The following is a 27,534-nucleotide window of genomic DNA, read 5'->3' as shown; positions in this document are numbered from 1 at the left end:
TTCGTGAAAGATTTGCACCAAGGCGGATCGGACATGGGAACTAACGGCGTAAGAAGGTACTGGTACTTCAGGCCTACGAAATAGTGCTAATATGCTAACGTTAGACATGCTGGCACAGAACAAGTACAGATACATTGGGCTTGCAGCGGGAAATGTCGATGTCTGAATTGTATTTCAAGAACGATTTTTTTTGTCGAAAAGGATTGTTGAACTGGACGGTGTCTTAGATCATGTTAATTGTGTTTACTAGCTAACTCTGCAGAAGTTAAGAGAAATTGTTCTCGGTAGACCTGACTTAACTGCACACACATGCAGATAGTGCCTACTACCTAACAGTAACATAACCTATGTTTAGTATGGTATCGGGCAAGTTAATTACATTTAATGCAGACATCTCTACAATAACTAGCCAAACGTACATTTTCGTGTTGAAATGATTCTGGTTGAATAGGCATATTGTTGATTGCTTGAAGTTGAGGTACAGCTACTGTATTTATAGACTGTCTTATAGACTCGCACACAATTAAAGAAATTGATGAACTGTTTTAGATCATGGTTCTGATCATTGTGAAAGCCCCTACACTAACTAAGATTAAAGAATATATAAGGCCGGGGATAGCTAGTTTAACCAGGGAGTTAGTTTAACTCTGTGATTTTCTAAACTCGATGTGTATTCATCAAGCACTGCGTGTGAACCAAATCAGTAGTTCCACGGTTGTCAAGGGTGAGCGTTTGGTGCTGTGGGGAAAATGTTTAGTTCAGTGCAACCACGGAATTCTCCATGGAACAGAGCCTAATGCTTCTCGACGGGAATATAGCTATCACGTTAGGCTACAGGCACGGTTATTGCTAGGTAACTTGTGTCGTCTGCTGCTCTAAGCACGCATACACATTTACGTATAGGTTGGGTGAAATCATCATGCGTAATGGGGAGAGTTATACATTAGTACCACCCTGGAACACATCACATGACCCTCCATGCATGGTACGCGCGTACGCGCGTATTTACTGTGTGATAGTTTCTCCAGATTTATTAAACTCGATGAGTAGACCTGAAAATGGCGACTGAAGAAGGAAAAGAAACTGCTGTATTACGGCGAATTAGACCAGGAACAAAATCAGAAGTACTTTATTTTACGACATGATTCTTTTTTTCAAAGAATGATAGGACCTAGGATATTTCAGTATTGAAGGATGTATTGCTTTGAACTTGAATATTTCCTAGCCTATAAAGTATATAAGTATAACGTCAATTTATGGCCTAGGCAGCTAAGCCTGTGTGAATGATTCTTTAAATGGGCTCTCACAATATGCACGGTCGTAGGGCTTAGTTTCACGACACAAATGACATGTAATTAAGTTTAGGATTGCAAGAAAGATTTATGCCAGTAAAGGTCTTGAGTTTGAATCCATGCCAGGAAACATTTCCCTTGCGTTAAATTAAAGTTTATTTTATCGGCCTGTTGATAAATGAGAGAATTTTCGGCCATGGTGGGGTTTCTGTCCACTAAATTCCATTTTGACCTCCAACCTGTGTACAGTTAGGCCTACAGACCTGTTCACATACTGTAGCCTGTAGCAGGGATGCCAACTAGTACGATTTTGCCGTATTTTGTACGGAAAATTGTCAAAAATACGATTTTACGTTTTGTTCTCAAAAACTACGATTTTCCATTATCAAAAAATACGATTTTCCATTATCAAAAATAAGTACAAAAAATAAACGACTGGCGGCTGCTAAATGAGACTAAGGCCAATCTTAGGGTTATAACTTGTTCAAACGATTAACTGAATCGGAATCGGTATGATTATTGCATAATCGGAACATAATCGGAATCGGTAAAAATTACGTGGAATACCAGTTATGTCATACCGATTATTCAAAAACATATGGAAGGGTGAAAATATCATTATTCAAAAACATATGGAAGTTGAAAATATCAACTGATGTATAAGGTTTGTTCTTTACTACGAAATATTAAAATAATGACACCCGCTATGCGTCTTTCACGATGTAATTTCATCAAATTAGGCTGCCAGAGTCGCCAATTTTGCTTCCCTCGTGGTTAGTGACTTCATATTTCTCGGCACAGTAAGCATGGTAACAATTCCAATTTCGCGAATTAACGAATGTGCTGGACAGGGTTGGAAATAAGCGGGTGGCGACGGGCGATTCGCCCTCGCAAGTGCTAAAAAAGCCCTCCTAAAGCACAATTACGAGTGCGAAAAAGAGAAGAGAAATATAAGAAAATCGCCCTCGTTATATCAGGTGTCTGTGTAAAATTAATTGTGACATGCGTTTGCTTTAGCTACCTAGGTTTGCAGTTGCAGCGCGAATCGCGCAAACAGTTCTCACAATCCCGCAACAAATTTGAAGCAGTGCGAGAGGGTCGCGCACAATCACTGGGACAATAACCTAAAATCCCCACAAATCTCCGACCACATGGTAGCCTTACTTCACACTAAGTCAACATGGAAATCTAACCTAGCCATCTGTTTATTCGCTCTAGTTGTGTCGCAAATAAAAAATAAAAATATCCATGGAAACTGCAATCTTCGACCACATGTTAGCCTAACAACCACACTAATTTAATGGGAAATGTAGCCCAACCATCGGTTTGCCAAAAAAAAACAATACTTTGCGTAGCTGTTTTTCATACTTTCCTTGCTGCTATCGTCGCGCATGGTAGGGCCGAACACCACATGTAGTCAACGGGAAAATCTAGTCTAAGCATCTCTTTATTCGCTGAAATTGTGATGACGCAGTTAGCTAGAACTAAAATATCCATGAAATACTGCAACCTTCGACCACATGTTAGCCTAACAACCACACTAAGTCAATGGGAAATGTAGCCTAACCATCGGTTTGCCAAAAAAAAGAAAAAAAAAAAGAAGCGTAGCTTAGTTTACAACTTTCAATTTGCTGGATATCGGCATTTGTTTGGAAGGTATGTGCTATGTCTTAAAGAGCAGTGGCGGCGGAACCGGGGGGGCTTGGGGGGCTCAGCCCCCCCAATGAAAAAGTTGAGGGGGCAAATGCATGATAAGCCCCCCCCCCCCCCAATATTTACCAAGGCTCCGAAACGTGCATCTGCCCATTTTTCAATGCATACTTGTCGATCTGTCCGATGCACACGTATACTTTATAGGTGTAATAATTTTAGTAATTGCTGGGGGACCCTGGTCCCTCAGCCCGTCCCCTGGCTATAGACCACATTGTCACCCCAACCGCGTCTTCACGCCCCGTGAAAAGTGGAAGCAGTGAGTGTGAGTACCGGTAAGCGTAACACAACTTCGTCTTAGGCCAATGACTTGCCTCATTTCAGCCAGTTCTCCAACATCCTCTTACTTAGTGGCGGAGCGTCCATATATAAAGTCAGCGGCGGATCCCCCCCCCCCCTCCTGACGGACTCAAATGGACTGCTGGCGCCCTTTTCAGCTTTTCACTACTTTTAACTTATTCGCGATTATTGACTATTTTATTGCGCTCTCATATACAGTACCTATTGACATTTGTCATATTCTGTTGGTGTAATTTTCCGACAAAATGGCGACGACACCTATTTATTCTCCGTTTATCTGCAAATTAGCAAGGCCCGGAAAGGGTCATGTCCTGCAATCTAGGGAGTAACTTTACTCAAAAATTTTCTATACGCTCCGCGCCAACCTGTGGTGGCGCTCCGCTTAGATAGTGTCGAAAGCGCCCCTATAGACTCCATTCTTGCCCCCCTGACCAATACCCCTAGCTCCGCCACTGCCCTTACTACGCTCAAAAACGTCTTTGCGAGTACACTACGAGTAATAGCTCCTCTCTTAAAACACCATCGAATATACAAATTACAATGTTTTTACAGACTTTTACGTGCAATCTGAGAAATTGCAGGCTTGAGACCCATATTTTAGGGCTAGGTATTCGCAGCATAAAACACTCGGGAAGTGCCGTTTCCGGCCATCTGGGGGTTTGAAAACCAAAATTTTCTTGTACGCTCCGCGCCAAATGATGGTGGCGCTCCGCTTAGATAGTCTCCACACATTAGCCCCCCCAATAATTTTTCCGTTCCGCCGCGCCTGTTAAAGAGGGAATGTTGTATTTTATATTGGAGTAGTTTCTAGTTGTAATTAATTGTTTACATCAATCTGGTAACATTCTAGAGTAATTTTAAACAAGTTACGATGGTACAATTTGCTTTTCAGTTTGATTGGCCTCAGCTTACATTTTTTTTTCTAATTGAACTTGAATGGAGTTAAATAGGTAACGAATAGGTATGTTTAACTTCAAGTTCGTAACATTTCTATTTGTTCATAAACGGTATAATACTGAAAATAAGTACACAATAATGTCGGAATGTAGGCAATATGTAATTAAAGTTTACACTTTGGTAAAGATTGAAGATGGATGGTTTGTCTGAGATGCTTTTTGAGATGGATATTTTGAGTAACTATTCATAGCCATTTTCAAGCCATGAACAGGTGACATACACGTCGAGGTGGCTAGGCCATTCGCTTAGCAGAGTGCTGAATAGGTAGGATGTCATATTTTCGTATTTTGGAAATTTGTAAAAAAAAAAAAGTTTTCTTTCCGAGAAACTCCAGAGGTAATTTGGTACATAGGCCAACAAAAGGATACCTAAGAGCCTAAGACCCAGGGGTTCCCTGTTACAAACGGGAACTAAATCGGGAACTCCTGCAGAAGTGCAAAAAGGCCACAATGGAATATAATAAGGGAAGTACTATTTAGTATATTACAACACTATGTGTGTAAGTTGCATCAATTGTACACTTTATAAGATGTTATAATCATGTTGTATCAATTCTGCATAACAGATTTTTTAACTCATAAACTTAAAAACAAGTCAGTTTAAACCCTCGGTTTAGAGTTACAAGTCAAATTAGGCATCGTATTAAAAAATACAGTTTTGTATGGCAAAATACAGTTTTTGGGGGATGTGAGTACAGTTTTCCGAGTTCAGAGGTTGGCATCCCTGCTGTAGGCCTATATCACATTCATATAGGCATAGTACACATGTTGCAACTGCTTGTAAAAATAATATGGTAGGTAGCCAATCGACCCTGCTATGCATATAAGATTGTAATTTAAATAGCTAGCCTACAATGCTTAAAAATTTGAGCACATTTTAGCACCTAATATTGATCAATAACGGCAGTAACGTTGCACCAATTACAGCAAAAATGGTTACCTTGACCATCTTTGACAGCATACTTGTTAAAATCCACATCAACCTGATTTAGTAGGGGAGGCCAGAAATCACATTACATGTGGAATTAGGCCAACTAACCAAATAAACCAACACAGCTGTTGTATACACCCAATGGATTTTGTACAAGTTTTATTTCATTTATCATTATCAAAATTGTGTTTGCCAAGGTTGAAAGTGGATCAAGTTGTATGGTTTTTGTACACAGGCTTTATCTTGGGTCATTCTATCTTAGGAAGTAGCCATGCTAAGAAGCATTGCGCTGATAAACATAAATTTGCAATATCGCTATCGGCTGATATTTGCAATATCGACGACATATTGGTATTAAATTTTAGCCTCATTGCCCATAATGGCATACCAATATTGAAAATTTTCTAGCAACAAGCCACTTCTTGTTACTTGTGGTGACATATTATCTGTTCTTACAAACTAATCTCTTTAGCCTCAGTTTCGATTTCGATTAATAGCCAGCGGTCAATTATCAATGTGCCGATCAGCTGGTCAAAGAAAGATGAAGCAAGTTCAGGAATTTTTTTTTAACGTTAAAATAAATTTCACCAGTCTTGCCAACTGTATTATACAATTGAACACAACATAATTAAAAAGTTAACATATAGTACATGATGACATCTGTCTTGCCCTTGCAAATATTCTTGGGAAGAATCCAAGAAAATTTTGCACAATCACAATTGTAAAAGTGGCATGTATTCAGACCTATAATAAATGCATTGCAGTCAAACACAATGTAAGAAGTAACTTATGTGACGTTGACAAACATTGATCAAACTATGTATATAACTACAGTAGTAGCCTATCACAATGAAATATTTCAAACACGAAGGACTTGCTAATTTTGATTAAGCTTGTTAAGTTGCTAAGTTGTTTGTATAGCCGGCTCATGGTAGGATATAAATTTTTACAGAAATTAATCAAATTGAAGAATATGTTTTTGTTTTGGGTCTGTTAAACACTAGGGGTAATAACAGTTCTTAGCCAGGATATGCTAATGTCTTTTCTACATGAAATCAGTTATATTCATCACACAATGTCATCTTTTAACACTTTTGCTAAGGAATTCCTGGCTCCATTTCACAACAGTTGGTATCAGATATGCAGCTTAAGTGTTGAACATAATTGTCAAACAGAGTGACAAATAGTTAACAGAAGTAAAAGGAAGGATTAAAAAAATGCTAGCAAACAGTGTCATGCATATCAACTTAATGGGAAGTATGACCATTCCTTTAAAAAGAGGTTAGGACAAGTGTTATAGAATATGCACATACTTTTGTTTTACTAGTTTACTAACAGGATTCCACAAATGAGAGTTATACAGTACAAGTGGAGACTGATTGTGAATTGTGCAAACGATAATAAGTAAATAACTTACGATAGCCAATTATAATTTTGATACTTTATGTATTATGCCTGTCTTAAAGTGAAAGATTTGACCGCCATTCTAACTGTTGAAAACTGTCAGCATCAAGGCCGAGTTTGTGATTGGAATATTGGATATCGGGCAAAACCGATATTGGCGATATCAACACAACAATAATGCTAAGCATACCATTTATACTGATTACACTACATTTTGCCAGCGATAACCAGAACTGGGTAGTGAAAATTTATTTAAATTGCTTTGTTCATTCATGCATGAAGAGACATAAATGTTGACAAGGAAGAGACTTTAATTTGTGTTTTTCAATACTTGGAAATTGCAAGCACATCTAAAACATGTTACATTGAAATGGAAACATTTGTAATAAATTGCATCAAAACTGCTGTGAACTTCGGCTTCAAATATATTTGTTAGTCAAATGTTTCTTTTAAATAGAACTTCTGGAATTTTTTTTTGGCATGGGATTAAACTTACAGTAGGGACTCAATAGGACTAAGTAGCTCACAGGACCTGCCATGAAGGATTCTTGGGGCATTTACAAACTTCACAGCCATTGTCATGTAGGGGCACATTAGATGCATAAGATGCATACAGTACTGTAACCAACTTTGCATCTTTCTCTTTAACAGGATTTTCAAAGTTGGGAAGATCAGCCGTTTGAAGATATGGACAGTACACTGGCTGTTCAACAAGTAAGTGCCAGATGTTGCAGTGTTGGAAAATTTTGTTTAGATTTCCCATGAACACATTCTTGGCACTTATATCCCGCCAATTTTTATAAAGTAGACATAACAATACTTTCTTGTTAAACTGTACAGTGTCCTTTCAACCTGTCAACATCCACAAGGAATATTCTAGTATTGTCTCATCATTCTCTACATATTGTGTGGTTTAATGCCTTTTTCCTACATGTTGATGAGCAGAAAATAGCTATACACCAATTTTTAGGATATTTGACACCAGTTTTTATTTTCTTGTTATTGTAGTGTTTAGGAAATCCAGTATTGCTTTCTTTTGGGACAAGTAGGTGTGTAACGGCCATGTAAAAAGTAGTTTATTCATGTCACCCTTACCTTTGATAATACTCACTGTCTTCCCTCCTCCCCTCTCCTCATCTTGTCAAAGTTTGAAAGCATCCTTCATGATAAGCAATTTTTTTGCACTTTTGTGAAAGATGTTCCCTTTTGGGTCACAAGAATAAAAAATTGTAACCATCATATACCTGTGCGCTTTTATAATAAAGTTTAAGAAAATTTTGGTTACAAGATGTTGCTGCTTTACCACATATAGGCCTACTTCTCAGAATTAAATCACCTCATTGCACCTTGTACTTGTTGAAAAGTATTTAAGCACCACAGTATGCCATCTCTTTCTTTATCGTGTTGATACTGTGGCAAATATTGTTACATAAATATTGGCAGGACATAGCTGGCCCCGTTTGGCTGTCCCCTCAACATTAAATACAGTCCTGTCTGCAAAAAGGCCTCCAAAAGGAAATCACAAATGTTCTATACATTACCCCACCCCTCCATTCTGGACTACATTAAGTTAATCTGATAAAAAGTAAGTATGAAAAGTGCAATTCATCAATCTTGCCATGGGTTGCTTTTAAAACTTGGCAGGACTAACTTTAGTGCCAGTTAGCACATACACCTCTTGAATAGAGGTTATTTCAGTCTGTAATGCTTTGTGTTGAGAAGCATTGAAATGCTGGCATCTGGGGTCACCATAAGTGAAATTGTGAAAACCTTGTAAACAAGATATATCAAGAAGGGAAGCATGGGCAGACCTGATATGTAATGTGTAGAAGTACAGTACCACATTGAGTACCATAATCCTATTGTTTTTAGTGGAGGTCAAAGGTCATTTGGGATCACCAGGGGTCAGATTGTGAAAACCTTGTAAACACAATATCTCAAGAAGGGAAGCTTGGGCAGACCTCATGTTTGGTGTGTAGAAGTACCACATAAAACACTGTATTACTTAGATCAAGTATGTTGTACACCCTCACTATACATTACGTCAGATTCATGAACTGCTCATGTTACATCATCGAAACCACACTGCATTTTTGCATTCTGGTTATAAGTTTTATCACCTTTGATGATTATATTAACAAAGTTAGTCCTACTTAACATGTGCCATCTTCCTTTAATGACAATATGGATTCCCTATTTCGCCAGCTTTCTTAGCTAATATGAGGTCTCGAGAATGAGACATGGTCACACAGCTAGTGGAAATTGTTTCATAGTTCAAGGTCTTATATATGGGATTCTCATGGTATAGGGAAATATCAAAATTAAGGCCTGATTACTGACCCTGCTAAATCATGTGTGCAGTCCCATTTGCAGGTTTACCTCTCGACCCCTCTCCTCCTCACACGCACATATTATCTGTAGATTATCTCAATCTGGAGATCTTAAAATCTGTTCTAGTAATGTCCGGGGCATAATTAAAGTATATACATGGTAACATCATAAACAAATTGAGGACCACAATTCGAGGATGTCAATGCGAGGACAATGAGGGCGCTCTTTGTAACAGGGTTTTCTACCATAAGCACAGTTCTGCCAAATTTGTCTGATGGTGACAATTTGAGGACATCCCCCCACACTGATACAGGAGCTTTCTGAGGTCACTTTGAGTCAATTCCCCAATTTTTACAATTTGAGGACATCCTTGACGGTCACTCACCAAAGCGTCATAACAGCGACGGTGTGTACCAGAACACAAGTCCTCAAGTTGATAGCTATGGCAACACACATGCTCACTTGCTCACTCACTCAACCAGGTTTTTTTTACATTCAGACCAAGGACCCAGTTGTTTTTCCATTGTTCAAAACCATGTACCCTTACCTTAACAATACCCCATAACAATAGAATTCTTTCAAGGACGTGGTGATTCTTTAGAAATCACATCCGAGGACCTGGAAGTGTTTTGTTCAAGTCCTTGGTCAGAATACAAAACAAGTGCACACATGCACACGCCCATCATGTCGGATGTGGGGTGAAGTACCTCATCTCCCTATACATTACATGTAGGGAGATGAGATAACTATAGAAAGTGTATCCTGATAGGAAGATGCCCATAGAGTTCTACACAGTTGTTTGCCATACTGTACACGGAGCAGAGACAATGGAAGCATGGATATACTCCTGTAGGCAACATGTGATGCTGTACCTTTATCATGATCTGACATTCTTATTGTCCACAGTATATACAACAAAGTATCGCACAGGATATCAGTAATGTTGATGGAATCCTAGCAGCCCCTGATGGACAAGACGAGGGAGTGTGGAAATATGAACATTTAAGGTAATCAGTCACAATCATACAGGAGTATAATTGGTACCTTGTCTTTCATCAGTGCCTTGCATATTACAAGGGTGTATTGCATACGATGTAGGAGTTACTGAAGCAAAAAGAACTCAAGCCCTGCCCATCTTTTATAAAACTATGTGACATTAGGATATTTGTGATTCAAATATTACAGGTTGTTCAAAATATGTGAATTAACAAATAATATCTTGGTAAAACAGATGTTAGAAGTTAGATTTGGTGCCAAGGACAAGTGTTTACTTTGAATATCATCAGATTATTTTAATGTGGTCCCACTTTTCATTCACACCCAGTTGCTTGAAAGTAGTAACCCCATAAGAGAAAAGGATTGGCTGAAACCTCTAAGTTTTATAACAGATGTTAGATTTGATTCCAAGGTCACTGATATACTTTCAATATCATCAGTACAGGAAGGTGGCCTCTCCAATTGAACATATACAATTCAGTAAACTCCCTGAAATGAATGGGTGACATTGGAGGAATGCTCGCTGTTAACTTTCTTTTTGATCTTTCAGACAATTTTGTTTGGAACTTAATGGAATAGCTGTTAAATTACAGGTGAGAATTCAGGAAATGTTGGTATAATAGGTGAGAGGTCTGAGTACATTTGTAGAAAAGTGATGAGCCCTTCTCTTGTACCCAACAGTAAAAGCTAAACATTGTGGGTAACAGGTGAGTCTCAGGTTATGTTTATATTGTGGTGGTGAACTGCTTTGACCTATTCACTTGTAAAAGCTGAAAAATAGAAAACAGGTTTGAGTTCAGAGTTTGTTTGTATAATGGTGTTGAGCACTACTGCAACTGCACAGGACTGGAACATTGTCAAAACAACTAAAACATTGCAAGACTCATATCTAAATAAACTGAGACTGTGATTTACAGTATGTTGAGAAAAAGAAAAACATGTGACTAGTTTTGTCCACATCTTTATGCTATGAATGGAAGTTTCAAACTCTGCAAATAGGTGTGAAAGTGAAAATTTAATGACACTGTATATATCTATATCTATAGTCATATGACCGTAACTGTAAAAGGCAATAAACAATATTGGTAAAGCATAGCTGTGAGTTTATTGTTTTAATTCAAATGCTGAAACAAAATGTGGTTATAAGGAATTAAATGACCATACAGAGAGTTCTGAACCAGAGTTTTATAAAAGCTCATTCTCACAGGTATATTGCATGTCTCTTGGATATTACTGAAGTTATGGCATCCTTTCATTGATTTTCCTTTTAAGAGGAGATTGTTGTGTAGTTTAATTTCATATAAATAATTGCTGTATTAGTTTAAATTTATTGTAATATTTCATTCTTTGCTAGGGGGAGTGCAATCCAGACACCTGCACACAAATGACTGCTACAGAACAGTGGATTTTTCTTTGCGCTGCCCATAAAACCCCAAAAGAGGTGAGCACCATGCAAAAAGATAAGTCTGGGTTCTGTATGTTAGAAATGCTTTCTCATACTTTTATGCCTCTTAAATTTTATAACCAATTATGTTTAAAGACCAACTATGGAGACTTTTCGATGAACATAAAATCCCACCATTTTGCATGTATGTAATCCTTAACTCACTCCAATTACATTGCTGTAATTAACTTTACCAATTTCGGACGTTAAATACGTGAAAAATGTGAAGAAAAGTCAGCTTTTTATGAAACCTGTTTCAGACATTTCTGAAACATTCCGAAGACATCAGGTGACCATGTGACGTCACTGTTTGTATACCTCACTCACAACAATACTTTTAGTGTGTAAAGTTGTATACTTGAGCTGCCAAAAACATCAACGATATTACTCCTTTTCCCCCGAAATGCCACAATTCTTTGTTGTTGGAGGTTGCAGTTATACCTCATCCAACAAAAGCATCAGCTTTTTTAGATTTCCGAGTAAAAGAACCGACTTAAAACGCCGCAGACTTTGGATCAATTTTTGAGATCCACGCGGAAAGATTTTTCAGCACCCGGAGTATCTCATGCCCATGAGTCCACATGCATGACCCTGCCTCTGTGTAAGCTGCAAATGTCTCATTCTGCGAAAGTTATATTCTGTCGATAGCTGTGTCGGACCATGGCCGGACATAGCTAATGTGAAATTGACAGTAAACAAGCTCTTGACGTCCTTACATGTAACATTATATCACGCAATTGACAGTATAATATTTACCGTAAGAGATGACCGTGTATATACCGTGCCTATAGGGTAGCATTGTTAGTACATGCATGGAGCTATAGCTCCATGGTACATGTATAGCTCACAGCATGTGTAAATAGTCATGCTATAGGATTTCATCGCATTTATCTATTTCCTTTGTTGTATTCCAGTATCGTGAGTTCGTGCTACATTGTGTTATATTGTCCGTTATGTTTATTCCGGCATCTGCATGGTCCAAGGAGTTGAATAAAAACGGTTCTATGTAGCGATCGGACGTTTTATTTCGTTAGTGACTGTCTTGTGATTGTGGGATGTAACTGGTCAAGGCCTGTTTCAACTAGACCTAACTCTATGGAATTACACAGAGTCACGGTAGTATTTCGCCCAGGATTGAACGAGAAACGTGGATTTGGATATTCACTGCTAAATTTTGTTTATTGAAAGGATACTTTTTCTGTGTTTGTACTTTTGGATATTAAAACGAGTAAGTACTATGTTCAGCTGAAGCTTAGTAATGTATATGCTACCCTGGTCGATTCGGGTCAGCGTCTTTTCGTAGTTGTTCGATTATGTTTAGTGTCTTTTTGGTAATTCGTTGACAGTAACGTAAGCCATTTTCCCGTCACATATCACGCATGAGGCATCTTTTAGGTCTATTCTTCTGTTCAGTTTACGGTATCTTGCGATCAAATTGTATTACGGAATCGCCAAGCTGCTTGCATGTTCTACAGTATATTGTACCGTACGGATCTATTGACGCTCCGCTATGTAAAAGATGCTTCCATTTGAGTGGAAATTTTGCTAATGAAATAACCAATTTAACTAAAATTTCTGCTTATAATTGTCTTAAAACTAGTTGTTAACCTTCATGTGTGCTTGTTTTAAGCTAACAGCTTTTCAAACGCTTGAAATTGGAAGTCAAAAACAGTACAATTGATCGCTATCTGTGTACAAACAGTGCCTATATCAGCGTTTGATTTTCGCGGTATACAAACAATGACGTCACACGGTGACCAGAGGCTCCTTTGGGTCAATCTCTGTTTTCAGACATTCCAGAGGTTCATGTCACGTGACTACCCAAAATGTCCATTTTCGTGGTCGTTTTTTGATGGGTTATAGTAGGTTTTCGAAGATTATTTTTTACACATGTTGATTATGGGTATGTAAACTCTTAAATTAATGGAAAATCCCCCCAAAAAAATTTGCCTCCATAGTTGGTCTTTAATATGGGACCTCAGTCTGAAGGACTGAATATCTTGACTGAAAATGTGTAGACTGCCCCCTCTATTCTGAATGATCACTCAATCTTGGGTTGTAATCCTGTTTATCTAAAACAGTATATGATGATAGACTGTTCCACTGCTCCTTGAAATTGGATAACATGTCATACTGCTCATAATGATTGCTTACCTGAATAATATTCATGATCAGTCATTTCCTGTTATCAATTTCATACTGTATTCTCAAAGTGCAGCTGAGAATAATTTGAAAAATGGCCTTAAACTCCTGAGTGAAATGGGCATCTTTTACCTTCTAAATCATGATTAGGTGGAAAATGTCCATCACAGCCTTCCTAGTTATATTATCCAAGCAGTATTGCTTGCAGTTGTTGAAGTTGTGTTAACAATATTATAACATCATTGTGTTGATCAGAGTTGAGTGAGCATTCTTATAACATGATTTTCGTTATTGGAGTTGAGTTAAAATTCTTGTAATATCATTGTGGAAATTAGAGTTGAGTTAAACATACTTTAGGAAATATATAAATACCTGAAAATGTGAGATAACAACTTTTGTGCCATATTTTACCACAGTGGTTTTACATGAATGGGGTATAATCAATTTCTTGCCAAGGCTTCAGTGGGTACATTCAGTCTTGTGCAGTACTCGCTTGTACAACACAAAGCTCGACTAGTGAGATTTTCTTTGCAAATTGAATGTTGGTGGCCTGCCTGATGAAAGTAGGTCACCTGAATATGTTTAGTGCCCTGAACCTGGCGCATAGGATTTGTCCAGTCCTGGAGTTGGTTTTCACATTCTCATCGCGATATGATATCATTGAGGTGATTTGAGTTGAGTTAACATACTTGTAACGTCCTTGTAGTGATTGGAGATTAGATTCAATATTCTTTAGGCAATGAAATGTTAAACTTGGTGATTGGAGTCAAGTTTCAACAGTCTCCAGGCATTTTGTCATTTTCATGCTTCAACATTGTTGAGGCAGTTGTAAGGATTGGAGTTGATATTTGACATTCTCTATACAGCAGAATAAAGTGTTATTATGGTGATTTGAGTTTTAATAATGATGGCATCATTATGTCCCAAAATTATTTTGAAATTTTCTACACAATATCATATATTATCTCATATCATACCTTCATTCCTCATGTAGAAAACAAAATTTAAAAGAAATACAAGAACTTTTAAATGGTACTTTCAGGTGCTACCACTGTTTATGGAAAACATGCCTGTATGAATCAATTGACCATTTGTGTGCTTTTCTGAGTGGTAGTAAAGTTTGTCCTCCCCCCTTCCCCCTCCCCTTCAAGTAAAGTAATGTTGAACCATTGTCTGTTACTACACTCTTCAATGCACAACTCCCACATGTTACTGCATGAGTGATCCTCAAGTATAGGTTCTGATGCACCTTTCCCTCCTTTCCAAAAAAGAGATAAAGCTGGCTTTACCTTTAAACATTTGTAGCAAGTATGCCAAAGGGACAAATGTATGAGATGCAGCAGTTATTTTTCTATTTTTTTTTGCAGTGTCCGGCCATTGATTACACCAGGCATACATTGGATGGGGCCGCTTGTCTACTTAACAGTAATAAATACTTTCCCAGCCGAGTTAGTATCAAGGAATCTTCTGTTGCTAAATTAGGTTCTGTCTGCCGCAGAATTTACCGGATATTTTCTCACGCATACTTTCATCATAGAGCTCTTTTTGATGAACATGAGGTTAGTACCCAGTAGATTTAGCATGAGCAATGTAGAGGAATGCAAAAATCAATTGAATAACCTATGATCTTTTTGGCCTCAAATCATTTCTTTGAATTCTATTTCAAACTTGGTTGTTGGGTGTAGTCCATGGTCAGGCTGTTGCAAAAATTGAGATAAGAGAACATTCTTTTGTGGAATTATTAGAATTTATGTAACAATGGATAAACATCAATATCATGATAGGTTTTGACTTTCAGCAGTATTTCAGAACTGACATACATTCATTGTTTATTTTATGGACTGTGACATTTAAACAAGATTCTGCCTGAAGTCTTCCTTTAAAAGACACAAAGAAGATTGTAATCTGAAAGTTGTTGCTTCACACAGAAGACTACCAGATGAAATTGTTAAGTTAATCCTCCAGTCTGCTGAGAAAAACAAGTGATTGAGTTTGTGAAAGGATCATCAAAACACAATATTTGTATGAAAAGATTTATTGAAAACTTTGCAGTCCTTTTTATGGATCAGGATATTTTATACTTAGAATATGTTGCCGCAGGATAAATAGATTGGTTTAAAACATGTAAGCAATCATGGATAAGTCAGTAGCACGTCTTTTTTACATTCTTGTCGAAGTGCATTTACCTTACATATTTAGTTTACTTAACCAGCAAAGTACAAGCACCTAAATGTTTGCCTCTCGGGCTACTACAGGGAAATCCCCAGGTCTGCATAGTTCATTGGAATTTAATCACTTGATGTGACTCCATTCAACTCCAAGTTGTTGTGGATAGCCAAGCATTGACTGGTATTGGTGGGAAGTGTAAGGCCCGTTCAGCTTTTGTTAATGATATAAATGATGCACAGAAACGGTAGAGAATTTTGACAGAGAAATAATTAATTCAATTCCATGTGGCAAAAAATGCCCTTAACCAATTTCATTAACCTTTAACAGTTTTGTCACAAAAATATGTAGCAAGAATCCAGACTGAATAAAGCAAACATTGCTGCCTTCGCCAGTAATTATAATTATGATCATCATGTTATTGTTACTGAAATGATTGAACTTGGCCTAAGCAATTAAACAGTATAGAAAGCTAGATTATAAAATGATCTGTTTACTTTGGGATCAGATTGACTTTAGCCTCTTATTAGATAATCTAAGATTAGATAATCTAAGAGAGGTACAGCTGCCACTTGTCTGTGATATAGCTCTATTGTAGCAACTACACACATGTGGTATTTTCAAGATCATTGTTGACGGTCCTATTGCTTGAAGGCTGGCAGACATACTAGCAAGACTTGTGAATCATTTGTAATTGTGCATTTTATTGTGGCTTTTAAACATGGTATTGACTCTGCTCCTCGCTTACCTGTCTCCTCACAACCTTAGCACTCTCATTCTACCGTGCCTAGAATGAACTGGTAACCTCCGGTCAATGCCCTCCCTTCTCATTCTACCATCCAAAGTGCCAGCATAGTACATTTTTTCTTCTGGATTAATTTCTACGTAATTCGTTCAGAACGGTGACCAATGATTCTAGTTTTTTTCATCCATTGGATACTAAAAGAAGTTTTACCAATCGTGCCCAGCCCAATAAGTATCGTTTTTGCTTAGGGAGGGGTCTTGGGGACTGTTTTGGGGATTGGTTATCGCACCATTAAAATTCATATAGTCCTTCCAAACTGCTTAGGCTAGTTTCCCACTCTTTCCCACCATACACTACTGGTTGTACAGTAGATCATTATTCTCTCTTGTATATTCTCATGTATATGCATTCTCAAGTATAGATGTATTTGTTTTTCCAACTCTTCTACTCTCCCTGTGAAGTCTGAATACGCTGTGATGTTATGACAGAGTATTCTGTTCTTCAAAGCTTTACCTTCCCTATGATGATATTGTTTTTTTTTTCTTGAAACCTGATATATTTGGAATGTTTCATTATCTGCTAAGGTTTTCCCTAGAATTTCATTTCTGCAAGTCCCTTTAACATATCATTACAGGCCTCTGTCAATAAGTGAGTTACATATTATAAAGAAAACACAAAAACTGGGAAACCTCAACCTGAAAATTAAAGCTGCTGAATAAATATTTTTCTGTGACTGCTGGAGTTTTTCTGAGACTGCTCTGTGTACCATATATTTTCACTCTAGTGACCGTCATAGTATAAGCCAGTGAGTCACAAGTCTCAGGGCCCTGTAATTACAAGTTTTATATTCATTTTGAATGTCTCTGAACACTAATAATGTGTTTTTTGAGATGTTAAAGATGTTCAGTAAATTTCCTACAACATTTCACTTACATCAGTTTAGACGACCAAAGATGCTTACAGTACAGTAGGTGTTACTCATTTTTAATTTCTAAATAGTTATAGCAAGCAGCCATGCATGAAATCCCATTTTCCTCAGAAAAGTTTTCTGTCCATGAATGATGCATCCCTTACAGGATCAAATTAATGAAAAAGCCAGTATAAGACACAGATTGGAACAACCTTGTACTAGGCCATAGCGATGAGTAATTTCACACCCCATTAAAATTTTAATCACAACCTTTATGGAAAAGTCTTTACAATACCTTCTTTCTTTAGTTATGGAAAGGAAGTATAGAGTTTCCTTCATAGAGAGGCTTGCAAAAAAGGGTTGATAATAGAGGCTTCTGTTTCTAGTCTTATTTTCATGCAAAGTAAATGAAGAATTTACTTCATTCATTTTATTGATGTGTATAAGCTTTTGGCATTTGAACTTAGAAACAAATAAAACCACCTAAATTTAGCCAACAGGGCATCAGGATATGTTGCTGTGAAGATGACAATAAAATTATTATGGTAGATGCTAACTTAAATATAAACCTCACAATTGGAAGTTAAATGAATTGAATGATGCTATAAACCTAATAACAGACTTCACCTTGGGAATCACATTGATTGATGCTAACTTAAATACAGAATTCACCATGGGAATCACATTGATTGATGCTAACTTAAATATTAGCCTCACAATGGGAAGTCACATTGATTGATGCTGACTTAAATACAAACCTCAGAATGGGGAATCACATTAATTAATGCTAACTTAAATATTAACCTCACAGTTGGAAGTTAAATGAATTGAATGATGCTATAAACCTAATAACAGACTTCACCTTGGGAATCACATTGATTGATGCTAACTTAAATACAGAATTCACCATGGGAATCACATTGATTGATGCTAACTTAAATATTAGCCTCACAATGGGAAGTCACATTGATTGATGCTAACTTAAATACAAACCTCAGAATGGGGAATCACATTAATTAATGCTAACTTAAATATTAACCTCACAGTTGGAAGTTAAATGAATTGAATGATGCTATAAACCTAATAACAGACTTCACCATGGGAATCACATTGAGTGATGCAAACTTAAATGCAGACATGTTAAAGTACTGTATGTCAATGATTGGGATTTTGATCTCTAGAGACCTAAATGAAAGTAAATGGATGTGACAGTCTGATGCGATTATGTATCAGTAAGGTTATGAAGCAACAGGTAAGTGTCACTGGGCTTAGTCGAGGTAGTGGCAGTATCACTGGGCTTAGTATTGGTAGTGGCAGTGTCATAGGGCTTAGTCGTGGTAGTGGCAGTAGGCAGTATCACTGGGCTTAGTCGTGGTAGTGGCAGTATCACTGGGCTTAGTCATGGTAGTGGCAGTATCACTGGGCTTAGTCATGGTAGAGGCAGTATCACTGGGCTTAGTCATGGTAGTGGCAGTATCACTGGGCTTAGTCATGGTAGAGGCAGTATCACTGGGCTTAGTCATGGTAGTGACAGTGTCACTGGGCTTATTCATGGAAGTGGCAGTGTCACTGGACTTAGTCATGGTAGTGGCAGTGTCACTGGGCTTAGTCATGGTAGTGGCAGTGTCACTGGGCTTAGTCATGGTAGTGGCAGTGTCACTGGGATTAGTCGGTAGTGGCAGTGTCACTGGGCTTAATCATGGTAGTGGCAGTGTCACTGGGCTTAGTCATGGTAGTGGCAGTGTCACTGGGCTTAGTCATGGTAGTGGCAGTGTCACTGGGCTTAGTCATGGTAGTGGCAGTATCACTGGGCTTAGTCATGGTAGTGGCAGTATCACTGGGCTAAGTCATGGTAGTGGCAGTGTCACTGGGCCTAGTCATGGTAGTGGCAGTGTCACTGGGCTTAGTCATGGTAGTGGCAGTGTCACTGGGCCTAGTCATGGTAGTGGCAGTGTCACTGGGCTTAGTCATGGTAGTGGCAGTGTCACTGGGCTTAGTCATGGTAGTGGCAGTGTCACTGGGCTTAGTCATGGTAGTGGCAGTGTCACTGGGCTTAGTCATGGTAGTGGCAGTATCACTGGGCTTAGTCATGGTAGTGGCAGTATCACTGGGCTAAGTCATGGTAGTGGCAGTGTCACTGGGCCTAGTCATGGTAGTGGCAGTGTCACTGGGCTTAGTCATGGTAGTGGCAGTGTCACTGGGCCTAGTCATGGTAGTGGCAGTGTCACTGGGCTTAGTCATGGTAGTGGCAGTATCACTGGGCTTAGGCATGGTAGTGGCAGTGTCACTGGGCCTAGTCATGGTAGTGGCAGTATCACTGGGCTAAGTCATGGTAGTGGCAGTGTCACTGGGCCTAGTCATGGTAGTGGCAGTATCTCTGGGCTTAGTCATCTGAGGGCTGGTGACTCAGAACTGCTGTCATATGTTTCTTGGATGTTATCAGAGTGTCATACTCAATGCAGTTTATGTAGTTAGCCCCATCTCTTAATTTTACATAGATTTAGTTCCTATTTGCATCTACGTTCATGAAGATCACATACAGAAATATTTACAGTACTGTGTGAGTGCCTGTTTAACAGTGTTAGAGATACTGTATGCCCTCCTTTCACTTCTAATCTGGTTACTGAAGAAGATTGCATTTTTGAGCCATCACTCATACATTGGAAGATTCTGTTCTGTGACTAATCACCACTTGTGTGTGAATCAGACACATTAGTTCACTTTGTCCAAGGATCAGAAAAGATGAGGTCTCTTCAAGTAGTTGACTGTTTTTGTAATATTGATCTCTTCATCATGCAAATTATAGGTGTGCAAAAAAAAAAATTGTTTGATATCCGCATAATAATCCGCCCCTCCTCCCCACTCCCCTGCGCTACCACTAGATTAATCTGCATATTCGCCTCATTGCTCATTCATAAACTTTTATATGTTTAATGCCCATATCCTCCTGCAATCTACCCCCCCCCCCTCCTCCTCTACAGTAATATACCTGTAACCCTAAGAAAAAAGATCTTTAACTAAGAACTATTTTATAGTCGAATCTGGAAAACCCCCGACCATAATTATATATCTTTTCTTTTAGACTTCTAAACGCTTAAATATCTTCATATCTTCGTAGCCAATTCATCTAGTATACCTCTTTTCCAGACATTCAATCTTTCATACTCCAAAAATGTTTGATCAGGATATCGCTTCTTCCATTATAAGCCTAACTTTAACAACAGATACTTTATATCACCAAACAGTCTGATATGGGTTTCACCCTCCGCGAATATTTGTTTTCAATAATGTACTTGTAAAATTGGTAGCATGTGACAGTAGTATTACCTCAATTACTGTAGGCTGGATATTATGTTAGGTCAAAATGAAGCAGTTAAGCCTCTGTTTGTCCTCATTTGTATTTGAGAGGTTTGGTAGGAAATGATTAAATTTCATGGTCTCAATCAAAAGGAACAGACAGATGGAATGTTATAGTTCCTTCCGGAAGAGATTTAAACAATCCATCAAATAAGAAGAACTGACAACTCATCACCATCTCTAATAATGTTTTATTTCAAGTTCCAGTCATTTCTGTTAACAAGATGTCTCCTACTTCACTTTTCTAGTGAGTTGGCCTTTCAAGTCCCACTTGAGTATGATTTATGGGGCGCAGGAATAATCAAAATGGCTCTCATTATGGGTTTGAAGACGGTCTAATCACTTCCATTGACTCAGATTACTGTGTCTGAAAGTAATGATCCACTCTTTATTCCCCAAGAGAGGATAAGAAGAGCAAGAGGTGGTAATCACATGTGACAGCAAGTGCTTTGATATTTTTAGACTTTAAATCATGCTATTAACATCACAACTTTTCGGATTTGTTTGCTATTGTTTACTATGGAGGAATGAAATTTGAGAGTGTTGGTCATTTTGTGTTAAAGCAGGGAGCTGCCACTCTAGAGTAGTAGCTCCCTGGTTAAAGTACAGATTGTTTGTCATTGGAAGCAATCTAGTAGCTATAGTCCGCATACCTTACTATTTAATGCTCATTTTGAATGTTAAAGTGACCTTCACTAAATGGGTAATTAAACCATAAATACAGGTCACCTTCAAGTTCACTATCTTAAATTTCTTACACTATTATGAAAGGGTTGAATATTTGTCACAGTAATACACATCATAGAGCGTGTTTACGCAACTTTACCTTCTTGCAGATCAAGAGTTATATCAAGAGTAATATCAAGAGTTATATCAAGAGTTATATCAAGAGTTATATCGAGTTATCCTGATTTGTACCACTGTATACCTTCAGTGTCCTTGTTTTCTTATACAATGGCATAGATACTTCTATGCTTAACTTGTAACATTCAGTCACTGATATTGCTTTTTGCTACAGTACAGTATCTACCATCTGGTTTAAGCTTGTGATCTTGGAAGAAACTTCAACCAACTTGCAAGATTTTCAGTTCTAAGAACTTTAAGAGTTATATCAAGAGTTAAATCGAGTTATCCTGATTTGTACCAAGTGCTGTATACCCTCAGTGTCCTTGTTTTCTTATACAATGGCATAGATACTTCTATGCTTAACTTGTAACATTCAGTCACTGATATTGCTTTTTGCTACAGTACAGTATCTATCATCTGGTTTAAGCTTGTGATCTTGGAAGAAACTTCAACCAACTTGCAAGATTTTCAGTTCTAAGAACTTTAAGAGTTATATCAAGAGTTATATCGAGTTATCCTGATTTGTACCACTGTATACCCTCAGTGTCCTTGTTTTCTCATACAATGGCATAGATACTTCTATGCTTAACTTGTAACATTCAGTCACTGATATTGCTTTTTGCTACAGTACAGTATCTATCATCTGGTGTAAGCTTGTGATCTTGGAAGAAACTTCAACCAACTTGCAAGATTTTCAGTTCTAAGAACTTTAAGAGTTATATCAAGAGTTAAATCGAGTTATCCTGATTTGTACCAAGTGCTGTATACCCTCAGTGTCCTTGTTTTCTCATACAATGGCATAGATACTTCTATGCTTAACTTGTAACATTCAGTCACTGATATTGTTTTTTGCTACAGTACAGTATCTATCATCTGGTTTAAGCTTGTGATCTTGGAAGAAACTTCAACCAACTTGCAAGATTTTTGAAAGGAGTCACCACACCATTGGAAGAATTCTATTGTTTTGGGGTTTAGTTAAGGTTATGGTACATGCAGGGAGCTGCTACTCTAACTTTAGAGTAGCAGCTCCCTGGTACATGGAACAATAGGGTCCTCATTATGAATGTAAAACCCCCTTGCATGTTCAAGACAGACACCAAACTTCTACTCACTAGATACCAAAAGGACACCATTCATGTCATATCTTATAGGTGGGTAGCTCTCATTCTGGGAGCTATTTGTGAACAGTGAATGTACAAGTTCATTGGAGGTCACCAGGAAACTTCAGAAGTCCACTATGAAAACTTAGTGCAATATTTCAGGGACAAGTTGGAAAATACTTACCAAGTGGTTGCTAAATATTTAGTGTGAGATGATATTCTTTTGCACTTGTTTCAAAGAGGTAGTTGAAAAGGTAACAGTAGCATACACAGAATGTTTATGAATTACATTGAGCAAAAGTACCCTTATTTTTTTGGTGTGGAGGGGGGGGGGCTCTGATGTCACTTGGGGTCAACAAAGGTTAATATTTGAAGCTTTTCTTACGTGATAAATCAGTGAGCATGATGCATAACTAGGCATACACAGAATGATATCTTTTATATTGTTGGAACTGATATCTATTTACCATATAAATGTGAGGACACAACATGTATTTGGTGAAATCATCCTTGTTGGTCCACTTGCTAATCTGCAGTGTTCAAAAGCCTTAATGTTGATGTAAGAGCCACAAAATCACTATTCATACATACCGTCTGGTTTCCTGGTTACATACTTCACTAAAGCCCCAAAGTCTTGACATTCTTTCCTTCTATTTGTCCCTTTTGTTTTTTACAGAATGCAACTCACTTATGCAAGAGGTTTACAACATTTGTTACCAAGTACAAGCTGATGGCTAAGGATAACCTGATTGTGCCAATTCTGGAAGAGGTACCACCAGATCCTAATGAGAGTGAAGCCTGATAACAACTTCTTATTTCTATTTCTGCTCCTATTTAATACTGATGTGAAAGTTTGCACTTGTCCATAACTTTGTGTTTTTTTAAAATTATTTTTCATTATTAATTGTATCCTAGATATAGCATAGGTATAGCATTGTCTTTACAAATTTTGAAAATGTAGAACGTTGTCAGTATTCAAGTGAATCTAAAAGTTCATGGTTGAATAACTTTATACATAGTATGTGGATCCGTTTTATTGAGTACAAGAACCTATTATTTTCTGTAAAGTTCAATAGTCATTTGGGGTCAACAGAGGTCAAAGTATGAAAACTTTGTGAACAGGATAACTGAAAAATGTACATCTTTTTGAACTGTCATACATGGTATGCAGATCCAGCTTGGTGAGTACAAGAACACTATTGAAATTGGTGGCGGTCAAATGTCAACATTCTAGTCAAAACTCAGGAAGTACATCTTTCTTGAACATCATATGTACATCTAGCTTGGTGAGTGCAAAAACCATATTGAAATTGGCAGATGTCAAAGGTCAATTGAGGTCATAGGTGCCAAAGTCTGAAAACCTTTTAAACATGGTAACTCCAAAATTAAACTACAATTAATCTGTGAATTCTCAATGCTATGATTTTCTTTTGGTGAACATAGCTTAATCTTTCACAAAACAAACAGTCATCCAGGAAATGAAATCTGCTTCAAAGTCAGTTTTCACCCTTTGGGCTTCAAAGGGTCAACAAGTTATTTCAAATGGTGCAAAAATTGGCTCAAGTGGGTCAACAGATTATCTCAAATGATCTCAGAATTGGCCATTTCCACTGTTAATTATACTAGATGACTTTTGCTTTGGCAGTAGGTTGTGAATATATTTCAAAGTGTATAAGCAATATCACCTAACTCTCATTCAACAATAACAATTATTAAAGGGATGGTTGGTGGCAGAGCTGATTTGCTTGCTTGCAAACTTGGTAAAAAGAAAATGTCCTTTCATTCATACATCAATGTGTTTATATTTCACATAGGAAGACTGTTATTTCTGGATATTGATAATAATTGTTCTTTTACAACAATTATTAACGGGATAGAAGCAGAACTGATTTGCTAGCTCAAAATTGGTATTAATAGAACATGCCCTATCATTCATACATCTATGAGTCTATATTTCATTAGGAAGACTGTTTTCTAGATATTGAAACATTTTGGAATAAAAATTCTATATTGCAAAATCCTTACCAGTGAGAGAAATGGTTGATGCCCACAAAGGAGGCTACAAATAAGAGCTAGAAATACTCTGATCTTTGTTGGTTCTTAATTAGTTCTTGGACAAATTTAACAACTTGCTCTATATTTGTCAGATAGTTATTTGAAATTTTGAGCAAGGAGTCACAAAGCCAACTGGCTTTCTGGTCAAAATTAAGTTGTACTGTCATTATCTTCAATCCTGGCTTGTTCCTCGGAGGAGGAAAGTATGTATTATTAGGAATATTTAATTCATCAAAACAGAACATCAGGATTTTTTGGGGGCATTTACTGCAAAATATAGTTGTTTTGAGCTGGAGATTCAGTATCCCTTTCATGTTCATGCTAAATGATGTTATATCTAAATTATAGGCAAGGCAAAACTGAGGACTGACTAGAAAATTGTAATCAAAATTTGGAAAACCTGAACAAAGAAATTAAGGTGTGGCCCAACAACTAAAGCATTTCCAATGCGCCGTTCACAACAACTAAATGACAACTAAATATGAAGTCAAATCGGGGCTCGGGAATTTTGGAAAAAAAGAGAACATGGATGCTTTTGGACAAATCGAGCCTGAATACACAGTGGAGGAACTGAGACAACGAGACCTAGAGCTTGCTAAACAAATCGCATATATGTGGCCTACATTGGCAGTTACAGTTATGATGCTAGTATACTGTCAACACTAGTAACAGTTCTGCGACGGAGGGGCAGCCTTGTGCTTTTGTACGTTCTCATTTCTCTGGAAACCTTTTCCCGTCAGGAATAACATAATTCTGTTTTCCTTTCAATGCTCCTTCTTCCCCTCTTCTTTTCACCCATCCAATTGATTGGCACTCCGGCATTTTGCACCAATTTCCGAACGATCTCCGAAAGCAAGTGTACAAGTCATATGCAGAGAGGGGAATGTGGCTCGCTGATGTCATTTTGAAGCGCCCTCGATACATAATGGCCGCCAACACAGTAGGTTTCAAAAATAATTAGAAAATTCCTGGAAATTCGGGGAAAAGAAGTTTTGACTAGTTATTTCACAGCGGGTGTAAGAATATCAGTCTGTACTATGAGGTCATAACAAAAGCCCAGGGTTTATATCTTTTATATTTAATCCATTGTTTTTGGTTCCGATGCTTTGGCATCCATCAGAACCTATGCAGTCAAGTTGGCATGTCATGCCCTAGCATGTAAACACGGTATCTCAAGAATATGTGATTGATGTCATACTTGGCACCCAGTTGGGATATGTTTTTTGTATACTGTCATGTCCCGCTTGAGAGCACTTGTATTGTCAGTATGAGCAGTATGAATATCTCCTTTCTATCAGATAAAGGTTAGGAACTGTTCATACTGTCAGTACGAGTGCTTTGAAGTGTGACATGGTAGGACAGTTTAGAGAGGTATTAGGGTTAGAAAACTGTCCCAACTGGCTGTATGTACTTGGTAGGTCTATCTTGCATATTAATGAGTGGGCTGGGATTAACGTTTAATTCTTCAACCGAATGTCCCACTTAGGTCATACTGGGTAATTGATGTAACTACATAGTAAGTAGATGTTCACGGAGCTCAACGTGAAATCTTCTAAAACAGCTTGTAACCACAATATCTCAACAACCACAGATTGAATCAATGTCATACTTAGTAGGTAGATGCCCTGTGATGAGTAGATTGTTGTTTAGTTCCCATCCTGAAAATTAATGAAAATATAAATGAATGGGCAAGGCTTAACGAATGAATTTCCACCTTCAGATATCTCTGAAATAGTATGTCCAATAAGCTTTCTACATATGTATTTGGATAACACAATGTAAGTGCAGTCTATAGATACAGTCAGTAGATGGTTAGGGGATCATAAAATTTGACCTCATTAATATTCATGCATGTGTGTTTTTATACGTTGTCACGAAATGGACTTTGTCAAGTTTGAACCAAGTTCGGAACCACTAAACATTTTCGTTTTCTGGTTATAAATTCTAATAACTCAACCAAAACACTTTCCTTTAACTTCATTTAGACAGCAGAACATCCTATGACGACAGTCAATACCAGTTGTCCTTGTAAACATATTGTGAATATGTCATTTGAGACCTTAAATGTATTATGTATTAAGTATTATGCTGAGTTTTGTGTTGCATATGAAGAACTAACCTAATGGTCAGTGGATAAGACTATATAAGGTCATTTCTCAAAATAAATAGTGATATAGAAATACAACCTGGATTCATATCGTATTTTTTTGAAATAAAATATATCAAACTTAATTTTATATTTAACTGCTTTAAATTATATTTCAACTATTGTATCTATTGTCTGCATCCACTAGCAATTGTTGGAACGGCAACATACTTTTACCGCCAGTTTTCTAAAGGTCTATGGACACCTATGAACAAAATTGTCCTAATCACTGTAATAGGCATTAGAAATCATGAAAAATATTTGCATACCCATCAAAATCCATCATAGATTGACCATTTTACAAGTCTTTTCTCAATTCTAGTTTTGTTTATATGAATGAACAATTAGCTAATTACTCACATTGATGATGTAAAGGAAGTGACTGCCTAATTTTCTGTTATGTTATTCCTTTGTCTTTGTAACCTTCGTTTTAAGGACACTGACCCCAGGATTGTTACCTAAGGCAATTTTTTGAAATATTTTTTGTCGTCTTTGAAAAGAGGAACATCTTATTATTCAAATGATATATGTGACTCTCGCACTCTAATTTTTCCGACTGTCGCACTCTAATTTCCACATATTTTTGTAATTTGTGTGTGACGTAAAATTTTCGGTCAAAATTGACCTTTAATCAGTCATATTTACCACGTTTTCCTTGTCACATTGAGAAATTGTATCTCGCGATCCTTATACTCCACCATGC

The 27,534-nt window shown here is 37.5% G+C and overlaps 1 protein-coding gene across 1 annotated transcript; it reads left to right on the top strand.

Annotated features, from left to right (window-relative positions):
* The first annotated feature begins 971 nt into the window (after positions 1–971).
* On the top strand, positions 972–26,870 carry LOC139958878 (MOB-like protein phocein). Its single transcript, XM_071956288.1, has 7 exons — positions 972–1,124; positions 7,245–7,307; positions 9,831–9,931; positions 10,471–10,513; positions 11,275–11,361; positions 14,874–15,065; positions 23,307–26,870. Exons 1-7 carry the CDS (start codon positions 1,059–1,061, stop codon positions 23,430–23,432), a joined length of 678 nt encoding a protein of 225 aa, XP_071812389.1. The 5' UTR covers positions 972–1,058; the 3' UTR covers positions 23,433–26,870.
* The last annotated feature ends 664 nt before the right edge of the window (positions 26,871–27,534 follow it).

The sequence above is a fragment of the Apostichopus japonicus genome, chromosome 18 (genome assembly GCF_037975245.1).
Source record: "Apostichopus japonicus isolate 1M-3 chromosome 18, ASM3797524v1, whole genome shotgun sequence".
Classification (NCBI taxonomy): Eukaryota; Metazoa; Echinodermata; class Holothuroidea; order Aspidochirotida; family Stichopodidae; genus Apostichopus; species Apostichopus japonicus.
Note: the sequence above shows the minus strand (reverse complement) of the source record. Positions and strands in the feature narration are given on the sequence as shown.

Excerpts from the sequence above, each read along its gene's own strand:
- LOC139958878 (XM_071956288.1), top strand. The coding sequence starts at position 1,059 with ATGGCGACTGAAGAAGGAAAAGAAACTGCTGTATTACGGCGAATTAGA. Across the intron at positions 10,514-11,274 it reads GAATAGCTGTTAAATTACAG|GGGGAGTGCAATCCAGACAC; the intron begins GTGAGAATTCAG and ends ATTCTTTGCTAG. Across the intron at positions 15,066-23,306 it reads CTCTTTTTGATGAACATGAG|AATGCAACTCACTTATGCAA; the intron begins GTTAGTACCCAG and ends TGTTTTTTACAG.